At 40.3% G+C, this 27,202-nt stretch overlaps 1 protein-coding gene across 1 annotated transcript in view; it reads right to left on the bottom strand.

Moving 5' to 3' along the window:
• Nucleotides 1–2,877: 2,877 nt before the first annotated feature.
• COQ5 (coenzyme Q5, methyltransferase) overlaps nt 2,878–27,202 on the bottom strand; it is a 34,033-nt gene continuing 9,708 nt past the window's right edge. Inside the window, exons 3-7 of the mRNA XM_075831358.1 lie at nt 26,542–26,766; nt 25,081–25,187; nt 14,098–14,186; nt 9,891–10,002; nt 2,878–3,104 (exon numbers count right to left, since the gene is read on the bottom strand). Coding sequence (XP_075687473.1) covers nt 3,003–3,104; nt 9,891–10,002; nt 14,098–14,186; nt 25,081–25,187; nt 26,542–26,766 — 635 coding nt within the window. The 3' untranslated portion in view covers nt 2,878–3,002. The remainder of the gene's footprint in view (nt 3,105–9,890; nt 10,003–14,097; nt 14,187–25,080; nt 25,188–26,541; nt 26,767–27,202) is intronic.

Raw genomic sequence — 27,202 nt, forward strand, 5'->3', positions numbered from 1 at the left:
GCCCCCCCTATAGGGAACGCCATACAGCCCCCCCTATAGGGAACGCCATACAGCCCCCCTATAGGGAACGCCTTACAGCCCCCCCCTGTAGGGAACGCCTTACAGCCCCCCTGTATGTTTTTTACAGCGGTTTTTGGAGCTTTTTTCAAGTCTATGAAAAACAGCTCCAAAAACGTCCCAAGAAGTGTCCTGCACTTCTTTCTCGCGGCCGGTTTTTACCCTAAGATGTATGGCACCTTAAAAGCAAATATGTCAGAGGGGGCTGTATGGCGCCATCTACAGAGGGGGCTGTATGGCGCCATCTACAGAGGGGGCTGTATGGCGCCATCTACAGAGGGGGCTGTATGGCGCCATCTACAGAGGGGGCTGTATGGCGCCATCTACAGAGGGGGCTGTATGGCGCCATCTACAGAGGGGGCTGTATGGCGCCATCTACAGAGGGGGCTGTATGGCGCCATCTACAGAGGGGGCTGTATGGCGCCATCTACAGAGGGGGCTGTATGGCGCCATCTACAGAGGGGGCTGTATGGCGCCATCTACAGGGGGGACTGTATGGCGCCATCTACAGGGGGGGCTGTATGGCGTTATCTACAGGGGGGGCTGTATGGCGTTCTCTACAGAGGGGGCTGTATGGCGTTCTCTACAGAGGGGGCTGTATGGCGTTCTCTACAGAGGGGGCTGTATGGCGTTCTCTACAGAGGGGGCTGTATGGCGTTATCTACAGAGGGGGCTGTATGGCGTTATCTACAGAGGGGGCTGTATGGCGTTATCTACAGAGGGGGCTGTATGGCGTTATCTACAGAGGGGGCTGTATGGCGTTATCTACAGGGGGGGGGGGCTGTAAAAAAGGCACTATCTACAAGGAGGGGGGGGGGGGTTGTGTGACACCCAGAGGAGGGGGGGCCCCAGTTAAAAGTTTGCTATGGGGCCCAGTCTTTCCTAGTTACGCCCCTGCCAACAGCTATCTGAGGGTATGTTCACACACTAGACTAAAAACGTCTGAAAATACGGAGCTGTTTTCAAGGGAAAACAGCTCCTGATTTTCAGATGTTTTTGAAGCCACTCGCGATTTTCGCTGCGTTTTTTACAGCGGTTTTTGGAGCTTTTTTCACACTTACCCAGAACTCCCTGCTTCTTCCTCCAGTCCGGCCTCCCGGGATGACGTTTCAGCCAATGTGACCGCTGCAGCCAATCACAGGCTGCAGCGGTCACATGGACTGCCGCGTCATCCAGGGAGGTTGGGCTGGATGTCAAGAGAGGGACGCGTCACCAAGGCAACGGCCGGGTAAGTATGAATTTCTTTTACTTTTACTGTGGAAAGGGCTGCCCCTTCTTTCTATCCTGCACTGATAGAGATAAGGGGCTGCCGATTAGTGCAGTGCTATTTTGCAGCGAAAACGTGCCCGTAAATACGGGTGGAATACTGGTGACACCGGACCCGGATTTATGGGCACGGGTCCGTAAATACTTGTGCAATACAGGTCGAATACGTGTGACACCGGACCCGTATTTAGGGGAGGACAAAAATACGTTAGTGTGCATGAGGCCTAAGAGCTGGAGAGAGGAGAGCGCGCATGCTTCAGCTCTTGAACTGTCCGTAGCAGAGACACGCTCCCTTGCCATTTCGGCAGAATAGTACAAGACTGTGATCTCTCGCAAGAGATCACAATCTTGTCCTTGCCTGCCGAGAGCTGAAGAGTAAGAGGGTGCGCGCTCTCCTCTCTCCAGCTCTTGCACTGTCCGCAGCAGTGACGTGCCACCTTGCCATTACACGCCCCCTTGCCAGTTCGGCAGACAAGTACAAGAATGTGTGATCTCTCGCGAGAGATCAGTCTTGTCCTTGTCTGCCGAAAGCTGAAGAGTGAGAGCGTGCGCGTGGGCACACGCTCTCCTCTATCCAGCTCTTGCTGTAACACTGTCCGTACTGATTGGACAGTGTCACAGCCATAGTAATACGCCCCCTTGCCAGTACACGCCACATTGACAGTTCAGGAGGTTATTTAAATATCGGGCGCCAAATACAACGGCACCAATATCTAAATAACGGAGAAGGGTAGGAGAAAAATCTAGAGCGCTCCAGGGTTTGTGCAGCCCTCCCCATTACATGCTGCACATGTATGGGGAGGTGAAAGGTTCTCTTAAACAACTTTCTCATATGTATGATAATGTTAATTATAGAGGGTGCCCTGCTAAATTTAACAAGGTATGGGGCCTATGGCGTATTTCTAATTCCATTTTGCAGACACAAGATGGACGATAAACTTTAGCGGATTTCAGTACATGAGCTTTTTTTTACGCAGGTTGTTCTGGTTACCAGTTATGTTTGTTGCTCAGACATGATGTAAGGGCCGGTTCAAATCAGCGTTGGCTTTCCGTTGAGGGGTTCCGTCGGAGGTTTCCGTTGTGGAACCCCTCAACGGAAAGTCAAACGGAAACCTTAGCTTCAGTTTGCATCACCATTGATATCAATGGTGACGGAAACATTGCTAATGGTTTCAGTTTGTCACCGATCCGGCAGGTTTCCGTTTTTCCGACGGACTCAATAGCGCAGTCGATATCAATGACGATGCAAACAAAAGCTAAGGTTTCCGTTGAGGGGTTCCACGATGGAAACCTCAGACGGAACCCCTCAATGGAAAGCCAACACTGATGTGAACCGGCCCTAACTGTCCTTAGATGTGCTGCAGCTGGACTGCGTTCTGGCTCACACAATGTATATTTACTGTTCTCTATCTGCAACATCTTAAATAAAATAAAAAATTGCATATTTATCAACATACTAAACATTTTCTCCTATACTTTTACCAAACATAAAACTTCTGACCTTGCTGTATCATGTAGTTGTATTTTCCCCACCTTTAATGAATACATAATGAACAAGTTTAAAGCAAAGTCTTTATTAAAAAAAAATAATTTACACAAAGTTTCTTTCCACATCAACTTTACAGCTTCCTTCGTTTATAGTTACATATTCTTATTACAGTGTCTGTATCTAAATAGTATCATAATTTAAAACCTGAGTGGACTGCCACAACACCAGATGTCAAATTGCGATAGGTAACCTTGAAAAAGCCAGCGTCTTCAATCATTTCTTTATACTCCTCCTATAATGAAAAAGAAAAATGAATGCTTATCTTAGGACCAGCACTATGAATCACATGATAATACAGTGGTATACAGTCTTAGATTAGGGCCTGTTCACATCACAGTTTGCTTTCCGTTCCGGGGTTCCGTCGGGTGAACCCCGCAACGGAAAGTCAAACTGAAACCACAGCTTCCGTTTCCGTCACTATTGGTATCAAGGGTGATGGAAACATTGCTAATGGTTTCCGTTCGTCACCATTCCGACAGGTTTCCGTTTTTCTGGCGGAATCAATAACGCAGTCGACTCCGCTATTGATTCTATCGTTAAAACAGAAACCAGCCGGAATCGTGACGAACGGAAACCACTAGTAAATTTTTCATCACCATTGATATTAATGGTGACTGAAACGTAAGCTGGGATTTCAGTTTCACTTTCCATTGCGGAGTTCACCCGACGGAAACCGGGAACGGAAATAATATTTTTTCAGTTTTAAAACGCTTATAGAAAAAAGAAATCATGAATTTCCAGAATTTTTCACAAGTGTTTATAGTAATGTTTTTTTATTTTGAAACATTTTGAACCTGTGTTTTTTCAGACATTTTTAAACTATAGAGAAGCCTATCGGAAAAATGGCAGAAAAAACACTATATGCAGAGTGTTTGGAAGAAAAAAAAAAAAGCCACTGACCCCAAAAAGCACGAAGCTAAAACTTGTTTCTATATTTTACTATGCACTTTAAAAGTAACAAATAACTGCAGTGTTTTTAACTTAAAACAAAGAAAAGAAAAAAGGTAATGAAAAGCGCGGGGCTGTGCGCATGGGTGGCGGGGCTGTGCGCGCAAGTGGCGGTGCTGTGCGCTATTTTTGTGCAGCGGATTATGCGCGGGCTCCGCTGATCCTCCACACACACAGTTCTTTTTTTACTAAACAAGTTTTTAAAAAACGCTTGCGATTTTCACGCACGTCGCACGGACCTATGTTAATGAATGGGGCCGCTCAGACTGTCAGTGAATTTCACGCAGCGTATGTGCGCTCCGTGAAACTCATGACATGTCCTATATTTGCCCGTGTTTCGCGCTGCACGCACCCATTGAAGTCAATAGGTGCGTGCAAATCGCGCTCGGCACACGGAAGCACGTTACAGTACTAAAAACTATGAATGAAAACAGAAAAGCACCACGTGCTTTTCGGTTTGTAAACATAAAACCAGAGTGTCATCATGACGGCTGCGCGAAAATCACGCAGCCGCGCATCATATGCTGATGACACACTGACCTTTTGCGCGCGCAAAATGCAGCATTTTTGCGCGCGCAAAATGGACACATTCGTGTGAATAAGGCCTTAGGGTATGTGCACACATAAAATCAAAAACGTCTGAAAATACGGAGCTGTTTTCAAGGGAAAACTGCTCCTGATTTTCGGACTTTTTTTTTTAGAAACTCCGCATCGGAACAGAACAACGTATTTCCCATTGAAACCAATGGGCAGATGTTTGGAGGCGTTCTGCTTTCGATTTTTACGGCCGAAAAACGGCCGAAAATAAGCCGTGTGACGTAAACGTCCCGAAAAACGGCTGAAAAATCGGAAGCAGAACGTCTCCAAACATCTGCCCACTGATTTCAATGGGAAATACGACGTTCTGTTCCGACGGGGCGTGTTTTTACACCTCGTTTTTCGTTCACTCTATAGTAAAACAGCTCTAAACACAGCGAAAAACGTGAGTTTGATTAAAAAACGGCTGAAAATAACGAACTGAAAATCAGCTCCGTATTTTCAGACATTTTTTTAGTAAGAGTGTGACCCTTAGCCTTTTGGTGTGTCCTATAGATTCTGCCAGCTGCCATTTGTACAATCACTCCCAAAATGGTAGCCGGACAATGCTTAGCAATTTGAAGACACCTTTTCCTGGCTTGTAGCCAAAAATAGGGAGGGGGTGAGATTCCCTCCCACATTTACAGCAGCTGTGAGTCAGGTTGCTTTGCCTTATTCACCTTGCTGTAATTATGGGAAGTGGTCCCTCTGGTGGCCAACATAGGAAAACACGTAAAATTATTATTTTATTTTTAATACTTTCCACCATGTGCAAGAAAGAATAAAATATAGCTAAAAACGTAAAAAATATAATAGAAATAAGTAACCTACTTAAAAAAACAAAACGTTTAATTCGCGACACATTCCCTTTAAAGAGGTTTTTTTTGGGCGATTTTCACTCTGACCACTGAGCCTCACAATAGACTACAGAACAGGAAGTGTCAGAGATCACTTCTCAGAAGTCATCTCATTATCATCACAGGCACGATTACAATGAAAGATAACACCTCCATATTGATAACACAGGATCCACCTTGTCAATAGGTGGTGGATACAGCCCCTCTCCTATCCCTTCCTGCACAATGACCTCTGCACTAGAAAACTGACCCATAGAAGTCACAGGTTCCTACAGGCCATGTGGCTGTTGTAAAGCATATCGCTAAATGCTGATAGCAGCTCATAATAATGTACAGAAAATAGAATAAATAAATCTACAATAAAAAATAAAAACATGTTTAGGCTTTGTTCACATCTGCGCCATGGCTCCGTTCCGCCCTAACAGACACAAACCGTAGGTTTTCAATGGTGACGGATCCGGTGCCAATGGTTTCCGTTTGTCTCCGTTGTGCAAGGGTTCGGTCGTTTTGACGGAATCAATACCTTAGTCTACTATGCTGTTCATTCCGTCAAAACAACGGAACCCTTGTACAACGGAGACCAACGTAAACCATTGGCACCGGATCCGTCACCATTAAAATCAATGGTGATGGAAATGGAGACCTACGGTTTCTGTTTATCAGGGCTCCGTTTAGATAGAAAGCTCTGATGGAAAGTCGGAATGGAGCCCTAACGGATATCTTGGGGAAATTTTTTTCACAATCTGGCTTTAATTAGGAAAAAAGTTATACATTCCCTTTAAAAATACAAAGAAAACATTTTTCTATTTTTTTTTTAAATAATGTAATAAAAAAAAAGTAGTATATAAAAGTACGAACTATAATAATAATCTATTATAATAGTTCGTACTTTTATTGCCCATTTTTGCTTATCAAGTCCTTTATTATTGAAAAAAACAATAATAAACCATACATATTTGGTATCGCCGCGACCGTAACGGCCTGAGCTATAAAAATATTATGTTCTTTATTCCACGCGGTGAAAGGCGTAAAAAAACAAAATGTAAAAAACAATGGCAGAATTTGTTTTTTGGTCACTTTGCCCTACAAAAATTGTAATAAAAAGTGATCAAAAAGTCGCATGTATCCAAAAATGGTACCTATAAAAACTATAGCTCGTCTCGAAATAAACAAGCCCTCATACACCTCCGTCGACAAAATTTTTTTTAAAGTTATGGTTCTCACAACATGGCGACAGAAAAAATACATTCTTTTTACAAAAGTAATTTTATTGTGCAAAAAGTTGTAAAACATAAAAAAGTGCTATAAATTAGGTATCGTCGGAATCGAACTGACCCGCAGAATAAAGTTAACATGTAATTTATAATGCATGTTGACCACGCTGTATAAAAAAAACGAAATAACTATGCCAGAATTGCAGTTTTTTCTGGTCACCTTGCCTTTAAATAAATAGGATAAAAAGTGAGCAAAAAGTCACATTTACTCCAAAATAGTACTAATAATAACTACAGCTCGTCCCGCAAAAAAACAGCCCTCATACCGCTACGTCTATGAAAAAATAAAATTAGTTATGGCTCCAATAAGCCAGGAAATAAATAATATGCAGTTGTGCTGGCCCGGGGGGAACATTTCTTCTGTTTCAAGAGACGATTTATCAAGGCCCTAAAATTAGGGAACCAGGAAGGGGAGGCCCAAACATATCTGCTGGAAGCAAGGGTGCCCGTTTTATACCAGGACAATACTGCCCAGCAAAATTCCCCAAACTGCAAAGGTGCGGAACGTGTCCAAACAGCCATTTATTACCACATGTGGGGTATCGTTTTACTCGGGAGAAATTACTTTACAAATCTGGCGGTGGAAAATGAGAAAAAATAAGCTAAACCTACATTTTCTTTGAAAGAATGTATATATACATTCTTTCAGCCTACTTACAATAATTTCTGCAATAAACCTGTGGATTCAAAATGCTCACTATACCCCTAGATCATTTTAATTTCCTTGAGGGGTGTAGTTTCCCAAATTTCGGTCACTTTTGGGGGATTTCCACTGTTTTGGCACCGTAAGAGCCCTTCAAACCTGACATGGAAATATAATAATTATATTCTAAAAAAAAGGAGGCCCCAAAATCCACTAGGTGCTCCTTTGCTTCTGAGGCCTGTGTTTCAGTCCATTAGCCCACTAGGGCCACATGTTGGATATTTCTAAAAACTGCAGAATCTGGGCAATAAATATTGAGTTGCGTTTCTCTGTTAAAACTTTTTGTTACACAAAAAAATTTAAATGTATTAAAGAGGCTCTGTCACCACATTACAAGTGCCCTATCGCCTACATAAGGAGATGGGCGCTGTAATGTAGGTGACAGCAGTGTTTTTTATTTAGAAAAATGATCTATTTTTACCACGTTATGAGCGATTTTAGCTTTATGCTAATTAGTTTCTTAATGCCCAACTGGGCGTGTTTCTACTTTAGACCAAGTGGGCGTTGTGGAGAGAAGTGTATGACGCTGACCAATCAGTGTCATACACTTCTAGCCATTCATTTACTCAGCGCATAGTGACACTGCGTTGTTCACTATGTGCTGTCTTATACGGACACATTAACGTTACTGAAGTGTTTTGACAGTGAATAGACATCACCTCCAGCCAGGATGGGCTGTCTATTCACAATCCCGACACTTCGGTAACAGTTCGATACAGTTGGGCATTAAGAAACTAATTAGCATAAAGCTAAAATCGCTAATAACGTGGTAGAAATAGATCGTTTTTCTAAATAAAAAACACTGCTGTCACCTACATTACAGCACCAATCACATTATGTAACAGATAAGGCACTTCTAATGTGGTGACAGAGCCTCTTTAAATATGAATTTCTGCAAAAAAAATGAAATTTGTAAATTTCACCTCTACTTTGCTTTAATTCCTGTGAAACATCTAAGGGGTTAAGAAACTTTCTAAATGCTGTTTTCAATACTTTGAGGGGTGAAGTTTTTAAAATGGGGTGACTTATTGGGGGTTTCTAATATATAAGCCATAAAAGCCACTTCACAACTGAACTGGCTCCTGTAAAAATATCATTTTGAAATTTTCTTGAAAATTTGAGAAATTGCTGCTAAAGTTCTAAGCCTTGTAACGTCCTAGAAAAATAAAAGGATGTTCAAAAAACGATGCAAACATAAAGTAGACATATGGGAAACGTTAACTAGTAACTATTTTGTGTGGTGTAACTGCCTGTCTTACAAGCAAATACATTTACATTTTTCAATAAATTTTGGTGTTTTTCACAATGAAATACTAAATGTATCAAGCAAATTTTGCCAGTAACATAAAGTCCAATGTGTCACGAGAAAACAATCTCAGAATCGCTTGGATAGGTGAAAGCATTCCGAAGTTATTACCACATAAAGTGACACGTCAGATTTGAAAAATGAGGCTCAGGAAGGTCAAACGTGGCCAAAGCGGGAAGGGGTGAAAAAATAGGAAAAATCTTTTCCTATTGCTATCTCATATGATTAACGCAGTAAAAACAAAAACACGAGAATTGCTGTTTTTTGATCAGCTCTCTTCCTCCAATGAATTGGAAATATAACTTTGTATGTACCCCAAAATGGTACCAATAAAAACTATAGCTTGCTCTGTAAAAAGCAATCCCTCACATAGCGGCATAGATGGAAAAATAAAAAAGTTATGTGTTTTAGAATATGGCAACACTTCTTTTTTCTAACATTGTTTTTATTTTGTAAAAAAACTATATAGGTTTTTACCGCAGGGTAAATGTTGTAAAAACAAAACCTAAAAAATAATGGCGGAATTGCTGTTTCTTTTTCTATTCCACCCCACAAATATTTTTCAAACTCATCCTGCAAATAGCAAGCCTTCATACAGCTACCGGAAATATAAAAAAAAGTTATGGCTCTTGAAAGGCGGGGGAAAAAAAAAAGCCTGTTCCTGAAAGGGTTAATAATAATGGTGTTAGTTGTTTTATTACGTCTTGTTTATCTTTTTATCAAACATATGCTTTGTTAGACCTCTAAAACGGTCAGCCCCAAGCATTGCTGTCGCTGAGGCTGAAGATCAGCTGGGCAAAGGGATCACAAGGGTTTAAGGGCTAGGATCAATGTTTTCTGTGACTGAAGTTATTCCTGGTGTCAGTCAAAGACAGAAAAATGAAACGCATGCTGCCTAAGGCCATGTTCACACAGAGTTTTTGCCACGGAAAACGCGGTCAAAATTGCCTCCTATTGTTTTCAATTGGCGGTGGAGAAGTTTTTTCCCGCAAGCGGAAAAAAAAACACTCGTGGAAAAAAAAACTGACGTGCCCTATCTTGAGGCTTTTACCACCTCAAAAACCCCATTGAAATCAATGGTAGACGTAAAAAAAACGCTGCAAACGGCCACGGCGTCTTTTAACGTGTTTTATGGCAAAAACCTTTCACGTTTTTTTCATTGCCTGTTGAAGAAAGAGGAAGAAAAACTGCCTCAAAAAATGGGGGAAAAACCACCTGTGGTGCAAAACCACTTCAAATAACCCGAGTTGATTTTTCCAGGCATAATTTTCTGCCTGCAAAAAAACTCTGTGTGAACAGGGCCTAAGGAAAGAGCTGCATGGGTCAACATGGATGGATATGTTTCATATGTTACCTGAGGAGGAAAGCGTCGGATACTCTCTACTAGGTATTGGTAAGACTTCCAGTCTCCAGCAATGACTTCCCCAAGCACTGGGATTACCTGGAAACTATATAGGTCATAAAGGCTGCCAAGAAAAAAAAAAGAACACATTTGATGGATTACTTTCATGTAGCATTAGGTCCTTTGTTATATTCGGCTCTCTTTAAGAGACAATTATCAGAAATACGTTTTACATAACTTTTGGTGAGCTGCCAGGTAAAACTAATACAGTTCTATTTACTGCAGGAGTCTAGGTATGCAGCGTAAACTCTAAATTTACACGTGGTATTAGAGAAATATTAGACTTGTCAGCTATAAGCAAAACACATTGGCATGAAATCACCACTACAGCATGTACTTGCTGGATAGTTTACAGAATATAAACATATATATATATCTGACATTATAGATTTGTGACATATTAGCAAATATAAAAGTGATATATATATATATATATTAGTCCTTCTCTATGAATTAGAATATCATCAAAAGGTAAATTTATTTCAGTAATTCAATTCAAAAAGTGAGACTCATATATTATATAGATTCATTACACAGAGTGATCTATTTCCAGCATTTTTTTATTTTAATGTTGATGATTATGGCAAACAGTTAATGAAAACCTGAAATTTTGTGTCTCAGAAAATTAGAATATTAAATCAGCACAATTTTAAAAATGATTTTAATACTGAAATGTTGGCTACTGAAAAGTATATACAGTATATGCCCTCAATACTTGGTCATGGCTCCTTTTGCATGAATTACTGCAGCAATGCGGCGTGGCATGGAGGCGATCAGCCTGTGGCACTGCTGAGGTGTTATCAATGCGGCATGGCATGGAGGCGATCAGCCTGTGGCACTGCTGAGGTGTTATCAATGCGGCATGGCATGGAGGCGATCAGCCTGTGGCACTGCTGAGGTGTTATGAATGTGGCGTGGCATGGAGGCGATCAGCCTGTGGCACTGCTGAGGTGTTATTGAAGCCCAGGTTGCTTTGATCACGGCCTTCAGCTCGTCTGCATTGTTGGGTCTGGTGTCTCATCTTCCTCTTGACAATACCCCATAGATTCTCTGTGGGGTTTAGGGCAGGCGACTTTTCTGGCCAATCAAGTGTAGTGATACTGTGGTTATTCCACTAGGTAGTGGTACTTTTGGCAGTGTGGGCAGGTGCCAAGTCCCGCTGGAAAAAGAAATCAGCATCTCCATAAAGCTTGTCAGCAGAGGGAAGCATGAAGTGCTGGAAAATTTCCTGCTAGACGCTGCGCTGACTCTGGACTTGATATAACACAGTGGTCCAACATTGTTGCTCAGTGTCCAAAGTCCTGTTTTCAGGTGAAAGTAAATTCTGCATTTCATTTGGAAATCAATGTCCCAGAGTCTGGAGGAAGAGTGGAGAGGCATCAATCCAAGTGTCTTGTGGTCCAGTGTGAAGTTTCCACAGTCAGTGATGGTTTGGGGGGGGGGGCCATGTCACCTGCTGGTGTTGGTCCACTGTGTTATATGAAGTCCAAAGTCAACGCACTACATTTTTGGTTTTCATGAACTGTTCGCCATAATCATCAGCATTAAAAGAATAAAATGCTGGAAATAGATCACTCTGTGTGTAATGAATCTATATAATATATGAGTTTCACTTTATGAATTGAATTACTGAAATAAATTAACTTTTTGATGATATTTTAATTAATTGAGAAGGACTAGTATGTATATATATATATATATATATATATATATATATATATATATATATATACATACATACATACATACACACACACACACACACACACACACACACACACACACACACACACACACACACAATTACATTATGTATGTATCATGGGCCCATCAGGTAATTGAGTCTCAGCATATGGTATCATATATGCAGCAAGTAACTGGTTGTATAAACAGAGTACAGGTAAACCAGGTCCCCAAATTTTACGTATGGCTACGTCATAGCCGGGTAGTATGGAGTGGGCTCACGCACGGAGCTCGCTCCATACTAAGAGGGTGTCTGCTGTATGCTACAGTTGACACCTCACTGCAATGGCTGCGATCTGAGAGATCTCCAATATCAGACATTTAACCACTTAGATGGCACGGTCAATAGCGACTTCGGGATCTAAGCCGTTAGAGTGGACGGTACCCTCCGACAGACCAGCGCCGCGCGATCTTCTTCTGCTCTTATTAAGCCCTGCCAGGGAGCTTAATAGGAGCCGGTAAAAAAAACACAATATACTGCAATACGTAAGTATTGCAGTATTTTGTGCCAGTGATCCAACAAGTCCCCTAGGGGAACTAATAAAAAAGAAAAGAAAAAAATCGGTTTTAAAGTTTTAAAAAAAAAAAAAAAAAAAAAAAAAAGAAAAAGGTATTTAAAATTGGCATTGCCGTGTTTGTAAAAGTCTGAACTATTACAATAAAACATTATTTAGCTCACGTGGTAAACACTGTAAAAAAAAAAAAATAGAAACGCCATAATTATAGTTTTCTTTATTAACTTGTCTCCCACAAAAAAGAAATGGAATAAAAGTGTAGCCAAAGTGATACTAATAAAAACTACACTTCGCTCTTCAATAAACAAGCCCACGCACCGCTCAATAGACGGAAAAATTTAAGTTATGGCACCTAGAATATGGTGACACAAAACTATTTTTTTTTTTAACAATTTGTTTTTTCCTTGTAAAAGTAGGAAAACAGAAAAAAATGTTTATTTGGTATCGCCGGAATCGTAGTAACCCACAGAATAAAGCTAGCCGTAAAAAAAAAAAAAAAAGTTTTTTTCCCAGTACATTATTTGGTACAATAAAATGTGCCATAAGAAACGACAACTCGTCCCACAGAAATCAAGCCCGCATACATTTATATAGATGGAAAAATAAAGAAGTTATGGCTTTTGTAATGTGGAGAGGAAAAAACAAAAATGAAAAACCCCAAAAATAGTTGCGGCAGCAACTTCCTAGTTAAAGGAAGAAATTGAAAAGACTGCCCTCTAGAGGGCTAGTAAACCAGTTCTCACTGTGCCTCAGAGACTGCCAGCTGACTGACTATGTAATTTTTATTGGGGTAAATACTTCAAATGGTTTAATGTTTAGTAGGGCATTGACAAATACTTGAGATCCACAGAAAAAGAAATCAAATGCGGTCACTGTCGTTTAGTCTGGAGAGGGCATTCAATGTGTCTGTAAGGCTGTGGCAGTAGTTACATTCACTGCCGATCTATGGGCGTTGGCAAGAATATGTGGAGCATTTGTAGTAGGTGGCATGTGTCCTGGACTGGAGAGAGCTGTATCTGTGTGTACCTCCTGAATATCAATGTGAGTGACGGCTTGTGCTTGAATGAGAGGATCTCAATAAACAGTATGAACTGGAATTTATAGAAAACTCCAGCCTAAACCTCCCCATACACCAATTTGAGGGTCAGACTGGAGTGCCAGGCTAGCTGGGCAGAACTAATATCTGTTTTCCTTCATGTAGGCATAGTGTAGAGAGCGGACAGTTATCCATCTATATACAGGGTATAATGCTCTGTAAACAAAGACAATAAGACATACCAAGGGTCTCGAATACAGGTCCTCTATTTAAGGCCCTATTACATGGACCAATGATCGGGCAAACGAGCGTTCATATGAACGCTTGTTCCCGATCATTGCCATGTGTAAACAGTCTACTGAAATCACAAGAAGTAATAAACCGCTTATTTCAAGTGACTCTGAGGCTATGTGCACACGCCTGAAAAACGGCTCAAAATTACAGAGCTGTTTTTAAGGGAAAACAACATCTAATTTTAAGCAGTTTTTAAACCCAAAAACATTTTTTGAGGCTTTTTTTTTTTTTAGATGTTCTTGGAGCTGTTATTCCATTGACCCTATGGAAAAAAGGCTCCAAAAACAGCTCAAGAAGTGACATGCTTCTTTTTACGCGCCGTTTTGTTACACGTAGAAACAGCCCTGTCTGAACTAAACGCTGTTTTTCCCATTGCTTACAATGGGAAAGTGTTTGTCGGCGTTTCAGTAGAGTTTTTCAAGGTCTATTTTGAGGCGTTTATGCCCTGAAATACGCCTGAAAACACTGCGTGTTAACAGACCCTTAAAGATAAACCATAAAATGTATGTGTGTAGCCCTAGATTCTGAGATATGTAAATTGTATCAATAATAGAAACAACTCATTAATTACCGGGCTAGTATTGGATTGTTAACGTGGCTGAATTCCAGACATAAAAATCGTCCCCCTGGTTTCAAGACACGATAGGCTTCTTCAAGAGCCTATGGATGGAAAAAAAGCATTGTAAAACATATGAGAATAGGTTAGACATGGCATGTGAAACTCTACTGTAAATGCCTCTCGGAATATTGCTACAAGTTCATTTATAGAAGTGGTAAGTATCCCAGAATATAGATCGATTTTTTCTGTCTATCTGACATGTCAGAGAATAATAGTGTACAGATTTTCACCTTTAACCTCTAAACAACCAGGCCTGGATACATAGAAGCTGTATCTTGCGCTGAAACCTGAATCCGTCAGGTCAGCGGGACTGGCGGCTTTAATAACAGCGAGTCTGACATGCAGGATCCCCGTTGTCGATCACATCTAAGTTCATAACTTAGATGTGATTGATAACAGGTGGATCCTAAGTGTCAGTGAAACGCAGGACCCGCGGTCACAGAAACCAGCTATTCCAGGATTGCTTTTCAAGTTTTAAATCTACCCCGGTCACTAGGCAGCATAAATAACATGTTACTTTTATTCTATGGTTCGGTACGATTACGGCGATACCAAATATGTATAGGTTTTTTATGTTTTACTACATTTGCACAAAAAAAATTTTTGTTTTTGCATCGCCGCATTCCAAGAGCCGTAACTTTTTTCATTTTCTGTCAACGTAGCCATAGGAGGGCTTGTTTTTTGCGGGCGAGGTGTAGTTTTCATTGGTACTATTTTGGGTTACATGTGACTTATTGAATGTACAATGTTCATCCAGTGGTTTAATTAATGTGGAAACTTTATTGTTCAGGTCATCACGATCGCGGAGATACCATATGTGTATTTTTGTAAAAAAAATATTTACATTTTTACTAAATTAAACCACTTTTTTTTATGGGAAGAAAGTGCTTTTATTTTATTTTTATTGTCATTTTTTTTTTTTTTATTCAACTTTATTCAATGTAAACGGACAGGCAATATATTAGGACGTGCATCTGGCACGGTCTAATAGGCATATAGTGATGACAGACCTTGTGGCCTTTGTAAGGCCCCTGGCTGCCATGGCAACCTGTCAGCGGCCGGCGATCCTAGCCCGACGATGGGTGACAGAAGGAGCCCCTTTTCTCTGTCAAACCACTTAAATGTCGCAGTCGCTATTGACCGTGGCATTTAAGGGGTTAAACTTAAATAATGGAAGCTTTTTTTAATCCCAGCCATTGCAATTACAGCCGGGCTCCCACTGTGATCGTGCGGGCATGCCCAAACAATCACCATCATGTACATGCACATGATAACGCACGTGGTACATACACGTCATAGCGCATGTATGTGACTATGCCTTAAAGTGTTAACCGATGACCGTAACTCGGGATTTAACCCCTTCAGGACCAAGCTCATTTTGGCCTTCAGGACCAGCCTCTTTTTTTTCAAATCTGACATGTGTCAATTTATGTGGTAATAACTTGGGAATGCTTTTACCTATCCAAGCGATTTTGAGATTGTTTTCTCATGACATATTGGACTTTATGTTAGTGGGAAAATGTAGTTGATAAATTCACGGTTTGTGAAAAACACCAAAATTTTGAGAACATTTTCAAAAATTATGATTTTTCTGAATTTAAATGTATCTACTTGTAAAACAGATAGTAATACCACAGAAAATAGACACTAGTTTACATTTCCCATATGTCTACTTTATGTTTGCATCATTTTTTGAACGTCCTTTTTTTTTTTCTAGGACGTTACAAGGCTTAGAACTTTAGCAGCAATTACTCACATTTTCAAGAAAATTTCAAAAGGCTATTTTTTCAGGGACCAGTTCAGTCCTAAAGTGGCTTTGAGGGGCCCATATATTTGAAACCCTTATAAAACACCCATCAAAGTATTCAAAACAGCATTCAGAAAGTGTTTTAACCCTTCAGGCGTTTCACAGGAATTAAAGCAAAGTAGAGGTGAAATTTACAAATTTCATTTTTTTTGCCATGTTAAAGAGGTTCTGTCACCACATTATAAGTGCCCTATCTCCTACATAAACTGATCGGCGCTGTAATGTAGATAACAACAGTGGTTTTTATTTTTAAAGGCTTTATTTTCAAAACTTTTTTCTGTAGAAACATGCATACAAGTTAGACAAACTACGAGACATTAAGATAGGCATCATTACAGTGAATACAGAGTCAATTTAGAGCAGATACAGGATTCACAAAATATCCATGTCACCATACCCCAACCCAGTCCAACCTTACATACACACACATTCATCCTAGTGCCCTAACCCCCCCTCCCCCAAGAACCAACTCCACTTATGAAAATTGCAGCTAAACCGCAGTCTCTAGGTTCTCTAACCACCTTGACCAAATTTTACCAAATTTAACTGGACATCGTCTGTTTAGATATAATTTTTGATACATAGGTATATATTTATTCACCAATTGCTTCCAGTGTATCAAACTCGGACCCTCCGGATTCTTCCAAGCCATAATCACAAGCTTACTAGCACAAAAAAGTATGGATCTAAAAAATATCTTATCATAGTGATTTGGTATGACTTCATTCATAATACCCAAAAGACACATCTGAGGTGTAAGAATTCGCAGAAAATCATAATGAGCGTGTGGAAACTCAACTACTTCCGACCAAAAGGGGGCCACTCTGGGACATACCCACACACAGTGTAAATAAGTACCCACATCCATCTGGCAGCGAAAACAGCTATCTGAGGTCAATGCCCCGATCCTGCGGAGTCTGACGGGTGTGTAATATATCCTATGTAAAAACCGAGACTGCATCAGAAAATCCCTTGCACCCACAACCGAGTCAAAAAAAGAAAGTTCCACCTCCCTCCATTCCTCCTCCACCAAATCAGGGATATCTCCCCTCCATCACGTAAATGCCTTATCAAAGGGTCTTTGTCCCAGTGAGGACAACAAGATGTAGACCTGGGTAAGGACCTTGGAAAAAGCTGAAACTCCAAGGTCCTCCAGCCTAGAGAAACCAACCTGAGGTGACAGAGCCAAATTGGGCACACTAAGCATGACGCAGCTGAAGATAATGGAAAAAGGCCGTCCCTGGAATGTCAAATCTATCCTGAAGTGCGGAAAAGGATACAAAGCCAGAGTCTGCATTACAAACCTGACCAAGGAATTTAACCCCAGCCCCAGACCACATCACCGCTCCCGGGAGCAACTCAAGATGGGAAAACCAGGGATTATTCCATAGTGGAGTTCTAGGTGAGGATGAGGGAACCTCCAATACCTTCATCAGATCATGTGCCGCCATCCAAGCAACAGCCACCGTACGAAGCGGCAGTGGCAAGCTCCCAGGGGACTTAAATCTATACAGCAAGTTTGTAAGACTCAAAGGAGGACATCGGTGCACCAGCCAGTGCAGTGGCTCCATTAGTCAGATCTAGGTCTATCCACCAACGCGCAATCACTAGTTGAGAGGCTAAGTAGTACAAATGAAGATTTGGCGCCGCCATTCCCTCGATTCTCCTAGAAGCCTGCAGCAGACCGAGACTGAACCTAGGCACGCCACCCTGCAAATAAAACGATCGCAGTATACCATCAAGCTGTTAAAAGAACCTTCTAGATAACACAACTGGACAGGCACGAAATAAGTATAAAAATTTGGGTAAGTATATCATTTTAAATAAATTAATCCTGCCATATAGTGACAAAGGAAGGTTCCTCCATGTACCAAGCCGCTTCTCAGTAGACACAACCAAGGGATCAAGGTTGAGTTCACCATACTCCGACATCTTAAGAGAGACCCTAATTCCCAGATAGGTAAACTGGGAAACTATCTGCAGGGGCACAGGAAGCAATCCAGAGCAATAACCAGGAGTAAGGGGAAACATAACAGACTTAGCCCAATTCACTGATAGGCCAGAAAAGCTGCCAAACACATCTATCATCGTAAACAGAGAAGCCAGGGAAGGACCATCATCCATCAAGTACACTAGAGTATCATCTGCATATAAAGATATTTTTTATGTTATACGGCCTCTAGTAATACCCTGTATGTCAGAGGATTGGTGTATAGCCACTGCCAGAGGTTCTATTGCAAGGGCAAATAATAACAGGGAGAGTGGACAGCCCTGACGGGTACCACGGCCCATTAAAAATGAGTCAGATATATCCAGATTCGTCCTCACCCTAGCACAAGGCCCTTCATAGAGGAGGCGAACAAGAGCCAAAAATGGAGGACCAAAATTCAACCTAGAAAGGAGCATCCATAGATACCGCCATTCAACAGAGTCGAAAGCCTTATATGTATCCAGAGAGAGAACGAACCCTGGTGACCCATCATCTTTGGCCGCATCAATATTCAAAAACAAAGTCTATGTATATTAATGTCCGTAATCTTCCCTGGCATAAAGCCCGTTTGGTCAGGATGAAATAAAGAGGCTCTATCACCACATTATAAGTTCCCTATCTCCTAGGAAAGAATTTGATCCAGCGCTGCAGGTATGTGATTTAAAAAGGATCTCGGTCCCACTTTTATTTGTATCAAAAATTTAAAATTCGATATCAGGTGCATTCAGGCATCAAGGCAGTATTTTGTAGGTATTCAGCGCCTACGCGTTTCAAGCACGACTAGTGCTCTTAATCATGGCATCCATTCACACACTGGGGCCCATGGATATGAACTTATATACTGTGTTATACTGGGTGGAGCTAGGAGGCCAGCTGAATTAAATGATTGCGAACAGCTTGTGTGTTTCTAAAACACAGGAAAATTTGTCTTGTCTTTTAAATCATTATATGTGTCAGTTTGTATACAAAGTACAAAAATCTGACTTATTATTCTATTATTGTTGCAAAAAAGAAGAATTGTTATGCGAGCAACATTGGCTCAGTTGCTATATTTTCCCTTTGCTGTGTTATCTTGCTATTTGAAAGAGCCCCGATGTAAGAAAGGGGAAAATATACTGGCTTACTTCAGAACCGCATGAGAAACCGTGGTTCAAGCTTTCCACAATAAATAAAAATGGGGCTTAGTATCTGTGTGTGAATGGGTGCTGAATTAATACCGATGTTACATCTTGTTTCGAAATTAGACAATTGTATGTAAAAACAAACCGATCTAAATAGAAAAGTCAAAACATAAGACAGAAAGAAAACATATAAAATTAGACTTTACGAATACCAACAAATAGTGTGCTGGGATCTGAAGATAATTAACATAGTAAAATAAATGAGTATATCATGAATATTACATCTAAGAATATAAAATATTTTGATATTTTTTATTTCTATAGTACCTCGCCGTGGTATTCATTGTAAGATAGTGGAAAAAAAAAAAAAAAAAAAAAAACCTCTATATATGCATATGAATTAATTTCTGTACAGAACATTACTGTGTCATATTTACACAGCTATATAAGATAGAATTCATTGCTAAACGCAATTATATATAGCTATGTTACAATGCATATCTTTACTATAATCGATGTTACTGCCTGAATATTTTTTCTGTGCATATATATTAATTTTTTTATATCGTTTATCATTTAATGTTAACATAATTCGATCAATATGAAATAATTATTAATGAGTAGGTGTTATTTTTAGTTGAACATATTATATATGTGTAGATTTTCAAGTTTATAGTATGTTTATCATGCAGTATGAAGTTATATAAACTGGATCTATGTTAGATAAAGAGATATGGGATTTGACAATCTTGCTATTGAAAACATGAATTTGAGAATTAACTTGTATCTCATATGCTACAACATATATTGACTACATTGCCAACTTATTTTGACTGTAACCTCTAGATTTTGTATGACAGATTACATTCATTTTTATTCTTTTTTCCAATGGAACATCTACAATCGAGCAGGATGGAAAGACTTCCTATTGTGTACACCCTCTCCCGCAAAACACTCCCACTCCGACCGAAAACCAATGACACTCAAATTTCGTCTGGCCATGGATTATGTGGTATGTATTGTTGCAATTTAGTTTTTCCAATATATTTTTCCCATAGGCAATTTATTTATCCATTTTTAATTTTTGGTTAATATAGGAACATTAGCTCTCTTTTTAAATTAAGTCCGTGCGGAAACCTGGTTTGTAAATTAAATATCCAAAAGGCTTCTCGTGTTAGGAGTAATTTTTTAAGATTTCCCCCACGAGCCGTGTGTTTAATTTTTTCGATGGCATATGTTTTTAGATATGTGGTATTTCTGTCATGACACGTAATAAAATGTCGTGCGGCATTCGATATGTTGACAATTGCCGGGTTCCTAATGTAACCAAGATGTTCTAAGATTCTTGTTTTGTATTTCCTGGTGGTACTTCCTACATATTTCAGGTTACAGCTGGTACATTCTATTATATATATTACAAAATCGCTGTTGCAATTAATGTATGATTTAATGGGATGACTCTGTTGTCCACTAGAGTTTTCAAATTTTTGGACTATTCTCGTGTAATTGCATATTTTACAAGGGTGGGATCCACACTTGTAGAAACCCAATTGCTCCAACCATGTGGCTTTAGTAGTGTTTGATGGTAGTAGTGAGGGGGACAATGTGTTCCCTATTGTTAGACCTCTTCGTGCTACAATTCTGCATCCTTGTTTTAATATATCTACTAGTTTGTCATCATCATATAATAGTGGAATGTACTTTTGTACCATACTTCTGATAGTGGAGAATTGATTGCTGTATTGCAAACTTAATGTAGGGATTGCTTTGGTTGGTTTATTGGTATTGGTCGCTACATACTCTTTGTCCATTAATAGAGTGTGTCTATCCTTGGTCCTAACAATTTCCTTGGCCCTGTTCAACATCCAATTCTTATACCCCCTTTTGGCTAGTTTTTTACTCATGTTTGATTGTTCTGTCTCAAAACTCTGTGTTGTACTACAATTCCTTTTGGCTCTTGTGAGTTCGCCTACCGGTATAGATGTAATCGTATGTTTTGGATGGTTCGAACTGGCGTGTAATATGGTGTTTCCTGAAATAGGTTTTTGATATATTTCAGAATGTATCACTTCATTAATTGTAGCAACTATGTTTAAATCTAGGAAATTGATGTTGTTCCTGCCTATTTTATGTGTGAATCTCAAATTGAATTCATTGTTGTTAAGGTAGGTAAGAAAGTCTTGTATGGCAGATACATCTCCCTCCCATATGAGTAGGAGGTCATCGATGTATCTGCCATACCAATGTATGTATTTGTTGAAGGGATTGGACATAGAAAAGATGGTAATTTCTTCCCACCAGGCCATAACGAGGTTGGCTACTGATGGTGAAAATTTGGCTCCCATGGAGACTCCACGTTTTTGGAGATAGTACTGGCCATTGAATTTGAAGTAGTTATGGGACATAAGGAAGACAAGGGAATTTCTCGCGAAATCCTGTAAATGCTTGTCATATGTGCCATATTTTAGTAAGTGAAAATTGAGAGCTTTGACCGCAATTGTGTGTGGTATACTTGTATATAATGCGATCACATCGCAACTTAACCAAGAATAATCCTGTTCCCATACTTTGTTGGAAAATATCTGGAGGACGTCTTTCGTGTCCCTAAGATGACCAGGGACCCTCTGCACAAGAGGCTGTAATAACAGATCGAGCCATTCTGAGAGCCTCTCTGTGAGAGACCCTATGCCCGACACTATAGGTCGCATAGGGGGTGGGACTATACCCTTGTGAGTTTTGGGTAGGGCGTGAAATATGGGTATAATGGGATGCTCGGTAAGTATATAATCCAATTCTTTTTTGGAGATAACCCCATTATCTAAACCAATGTTTAGTAGATCTTTTAGTTCTAACTGATAGATTTGGGTTGGGTTATGATCTAATTTTAGATACGTCTCTGTATCCATAAGAAGCTCCATAATTTGTTGGACATATATATCCGTATCCAATACTGTCACGCTACCCCCTTTGTCGGACATACGTACAACTAAATTCCTGTTGTCTTGTAGTGACTTGATGGCTTTTTTGTGTGCAATGGATAAGTTGTGTCTATGTTGGCCCCCTCTAGTAAATTCTTGTAAGTGTAATAATTCTTTTTCTATAATGGCTTGAAATTTGTCCATAGACTCAGTCCTTGAATTGATAGGATAATATGCTGAGTTGGATGTTGTGAAATTGTTCAATTTTGAAATTGGTTCTTTTACAGTGTTATCTGCAAGTTCTTCCAGATTTATAAGCGTCAGCTGTTCTTGAAACATGAATTGTCGGTATTCATTCGAGTTTTTCTTTGTAAGGGGGACATCTGATAGTGCCGAAAGTGTGTCCGTTTCCACTTGAGATGAAAAATGTCTCCTTATTGTAAGGTTCCTAATGAACTTGTTAATGTCCAATAGTGTAGTAAAGATGTCAAAATCTCTGGTCGGCACGAAATTAAGACCCAGCGTCAGTACCTCTATTTGGGCCTTTGTGAGTACAGTAGAGGACAAGTTGATAACGTCCATATTTAGTACTTCTGATTCCTCAATTTCCGAGGTGGGTAATTTACCGCTGGATTTGTGTTTCCTGCCCCCCCTTTTTCCCCGTTTTTTGACATGTTTGATATTTCTCTGTAATTGGATCTTTGTGCATAATGGCTTGCTGGAAAATCCACGTCCAATCCTCCTATGGCTTCATCCGAAGTTTCCATTTCTGTTGAACTGAAGCTTACTCTATGGGGACTCACATTGCGTCTTTTAAATTTTCTCGGTTTTTTCAGGATGGATCTTGTTCCTTGTCTGCTATAATCCCGATGATTCCAGTTGTATACTTCATTTTTGGCATAGTCATTCATATCTCTCGTGAATTTGCTTTTTTTAGTCTCGGCAATCGATTTGTCCAGTTGTTCCAAATATTGTGATGTTCTTATTTCCAACTTTCTGTAGTCTGGTAGGGTGGAGGATTTTTGGATTTCCTCTTTGAGAGTTTTGATATCCACTTGTAATTCTACCAATTTTAGCTCTTCCTGTTCCACAATAAGATTCATCAAACTTAAGGAACACTGCGATAATATGTTATTCCACTCCGCTGTAAAGTTGGGAGAATAAGCAAACGTTGGCGTTTTTCTTAAACGCAGTCCTCGGGGAATCATTTTCTTGGTGAGATAATTGCGTAATGTGGTGAGATCCCACCATATTTTGGTCTCTTGCGTCGACACTTTTTCCAACTCTCTGAATTGGTTTTGTAGTGAGAGATCCATATTGTGGTGATCACTGTTATCAAGAAAAACCGAGGCTGCCAGTTCAGCTCTTGAACTCTGCTGGTTGTGTGACATATTGATCGATATAATTAATTCCACTTTAATATCTTGAATTGTAGCCAGATAACTTTCATTTGTTTTCCTTATTTGATGGTTATATGTATAAAACAAAGAATGAACATATACTGCCTTGTGTGGTAACTGTAATCATTTGTTGTTCGCTGAACAATATATATTGCATATAGTTACTCTTGATATATGTGTAGGTGAGCACGAGAGATATGACCGTAATGACTAGAGTAAAGGGGAGGAAGCCTCCAGCTGGAGGCTTCCTCCCCTTTTCCCTATCTCCTACATAAGGAGATCGGCGCTGTAATGTAGGTGACAGCAGTGCTTTTTATTTCCAAAAACGATCTATTTTAAACCACTTTGAGCGATTTTTAGCTTTATGCTAATGAGTTTCTTAATGACCAGGTGGGCGTGCTTTTACGTTAGACCAAGTGGGCGTTGTACAGAGGAGTGTATGACGCTGACCAATCAGCGTCATTCACTTCTCTCCATTCATTTACACAGCACTAGCGATATAGTTATATCGTTATGTGCAGCCACATACACAAACACTAACATTAGTGTAGTGTCCTGATAATGAATATACATCACTACCAGCCTGGACGTGATGTTTATTCAGAATCCTGACACGTCTGAATCTTTTCTGTGAGATTCCAGCAAGGCAAGTGTAATCTCGCGAGATTACGATGTAACCTGTCATTTCAAACGAGATTACGCTTGCCTTGTTGGAATCTCACAGATAGCAACCACTGGCATCCTGGCAACCGCGACGCAGGAATGCCGACAAGCTAGAAACCACATAGATGCAGCGATCGCTGCATCTAAGGGGTTAAATCGGCAGGATTGGAGCCAAGCTCCGGTCCTGGCTGTTACAGCGGGATGTCAGCTGTAATATACAGCTGACACCCGCTGGTGATGGCGCTGGCTCAGCCTCTGAGCCCGCTCCATCACCATCACATATAGTTAAGGGGGTTTTACACAGGACGATTATCGGGCAGATGAGCATTCATAGAACACTTGTGTAAACAGGGGAATCGGTCAGCAGATGAACGTGCAAACGCTTGATCATCTGCTATTCGTATCATTTAAAAAAAGTGAAATATTATCGTTGTTGGCAGCACATCTCCCGATGTAAACAGGGAGACGCGTTGCCAACTTTATGATAATGTATGGGGACGAGCAATCGGAGTAGCGACCGCTTGTCCCCATCCATAGCTCCGTGTGACTAGAGCAAACAAGTGCCGATCAACGATGTCTCGTTGATCGGCGCTCGCTGCACCGGCCGCTTATCGGCAGGTGTAAAAGGGACTTAACGTGAGAAGGCGCTAACACATTAGCGCCCATCACGTAACTGTACGTGGTTGGGCGGGAAGAGGTTAAAAGGAAAATTCTGGACAAGACTGCCCAGTGGAGGGCCTTAGGGGTGGAGCAGGACACAGAGATTCAGGGAATACCAAAGACAGAATCCCTGTGTCATGCTCAGGGCCTGCATTAGGCAAAACACAGTATCAGTTTTGCCCGGAGTGTTCCTTTGAAGCAGCTTCACAAATAAATCTACGTAATTAAGAAAAATGAGATTTTTGTATTTTAGGACAAATGCCTTTGTTATATTTTATTTTTTTCCAGCCACAAGACTAATGAAAGAAACACGTACAAGTACACCGATTTTAGAGTCAGTTTATACTGAAGCAATTCATTTGTTTTTACTACTTACTTTCTCTACATGCGTTACATTCCGAATTCCAAAGGCAATAGTGTAGACATCAAATTTTTCATCAGCAAAGGGCAGTTCCTCAGCATCACCAGCCACCCAAGAAAGCCCTTAGTAAGACAAAATACAGAATTTTCAATAAAATAAGGTTCTTTAAATAAAAAAATTAAAAAAATGTGCCAGAAATATCTGATCAGTAGGGGTCAGAAACAGAAAGCAGAAATGCCAGCCGTCTCTTCCACCACATTATAAGTGGCCTATATTGTACATAATGTGATCGGTGCTGTAATGTAGATCACAGCAGTGGTTTTTATTTAGAAAAACGATCATTTTTGACGGAATTATGACCTATATTAGCTTTATGCTAATGAGTTTCTCAATGGACAACTGGGCGTGTTTTACTATATGACCAAGTGGGCGTTGTACAGAGGAGTGTATGACGCTGACCAATCAGCGTCATACACTTCTCCCCATTCATTTACACAGCACATAGCGATATAGCTATATCGCTACATGCAGCCACAAAACACACTATAACGTTACTGCAGTGTCCTGACAATGAATAGACATTACCTCCATCCAGGACGGGATGTGTATTCACAATCCTGACCACTTCTCTGTGATTTACAGCACAGCAGGCGTAGTCTCGCGAGATTACGCTGTAAGCTGTCATTTACAGCGAGAGCTCGCTGTGCTGTAAATCACAGAGAAGTGCAGAGAAGTGGTCAGGATTCTGAATACACATCCCGTCGTGGCTGAAGGTCATGTATATTCATTATCAGGACACTGCAGTAATGTTAGTGTTTGTGTATGGGGCTGCAAATAGCGATATAGCTATATCGCTAGTGCAGTGTAAATGAATAGGGAGAAGTGTATGACGCTTATTGGTCACTGATTGGTCAGCGTCATACACTCCTCTGTACAACGCCCACTTGGTCTAAAGTAAAACACGCCCATTTGTCCAGTGAGAAACTCATTAGCATAAAGCTAAAATAGGTCATAACTCCGTCAAAATTGATAGTTTTTCTAAATAAAAAACCGCTGCTGTAATCTACATTACAGCGCCGATCACATCATGTACAATATAGGGCACTTATAATGTGGTGACAGAGCCTCTTTAAGCCTGAAATGCAACAAATAGCCCAAGATCCATTTTGAACACTAAGTCTAAACATAAAAGTAAAGATGCGGTCCAGAATAAAGCCAAACCTGCGATAGTCGCTGACCCAACTTCTACAAAACACCACTTTGCTCACCAGAAAAGTATGCCAGAGTTTCATGTGAGACAGCTGGCGGTCCATCATGTACAATATAGGCCACTTATAATGTGGTGACAGAGCCTCTTTAAGGACAGAAACAGGAGTAATGGGAAATGCCACAAATCTGTCTCAGAAATACCCCTTTAAGGTCAGGTTAAAAGAGTACTGAATGGATAGTCAGAGAGAAAATCAGCACAATAAATACCTTCAGAATAACCAAGCCGCAATGACCTCTCCTTCCCGACCTTTAGCATCTCCTTGTTTATGTCACAGATCACAGCCTTAGAACCCATCAATAAGCCTTGCTGCTCCTGGCTATAAGACCTTGTGATGTCCGACCACGATAGATTTTGTTGATGATCCAGTTTATTACGGTTTAACTTTTCCCTCTGTGCCCGGATATAATTAATAAAGCGAAAAGCAACATCACCTGTAAATACAAAAGTTATGTCAATAAAAGGCAAACAGCGGTTTTAATGGCAGCCTAAAAAAAAATATGGTTATAGTTAAAGGGGTTCTGCGGAATTATAACATTGATGGCCTATCCTTAGGATAGGCCATAAATGTTTACTAAATAGGGGTCCAACTAGCGGGACACCTAAGATCAGCAAAATGGTCCCATTCACTAAGGATAGGCCATCAATGTTATAGTCATGGAAAACCCCTTTAACAAAAGGGTCGGCAAATTAAAAATGAACATTATTACAGATCAAAAAAAGAAAATTGACATTAGACTGGCCACAGTATTTATATTAGACTGTGGACTGACCGACCAGATGGCAAGTGAGGCATGTTTGCCTGGCACGCTGATTGGTGAGCCGTATGAACATTTATGTACCAGAATCAAAAACTATCACCTGATTTTC

Source organism: Rhinoderma darwinii, chromosome 1 (genome assembly GCF_050947455.1).
Source record: "Rhinoderma darwinii isolate aRhiDar2 chromosome 1, aRhiDar2.hap1, whole genome shotgun sequence".
NCBI lineage: Eukaryota > Metazoa > Chordata > Amphibia > Anura > Rhinodermatidae > Rhinoderma > Rhinoderma darwinii.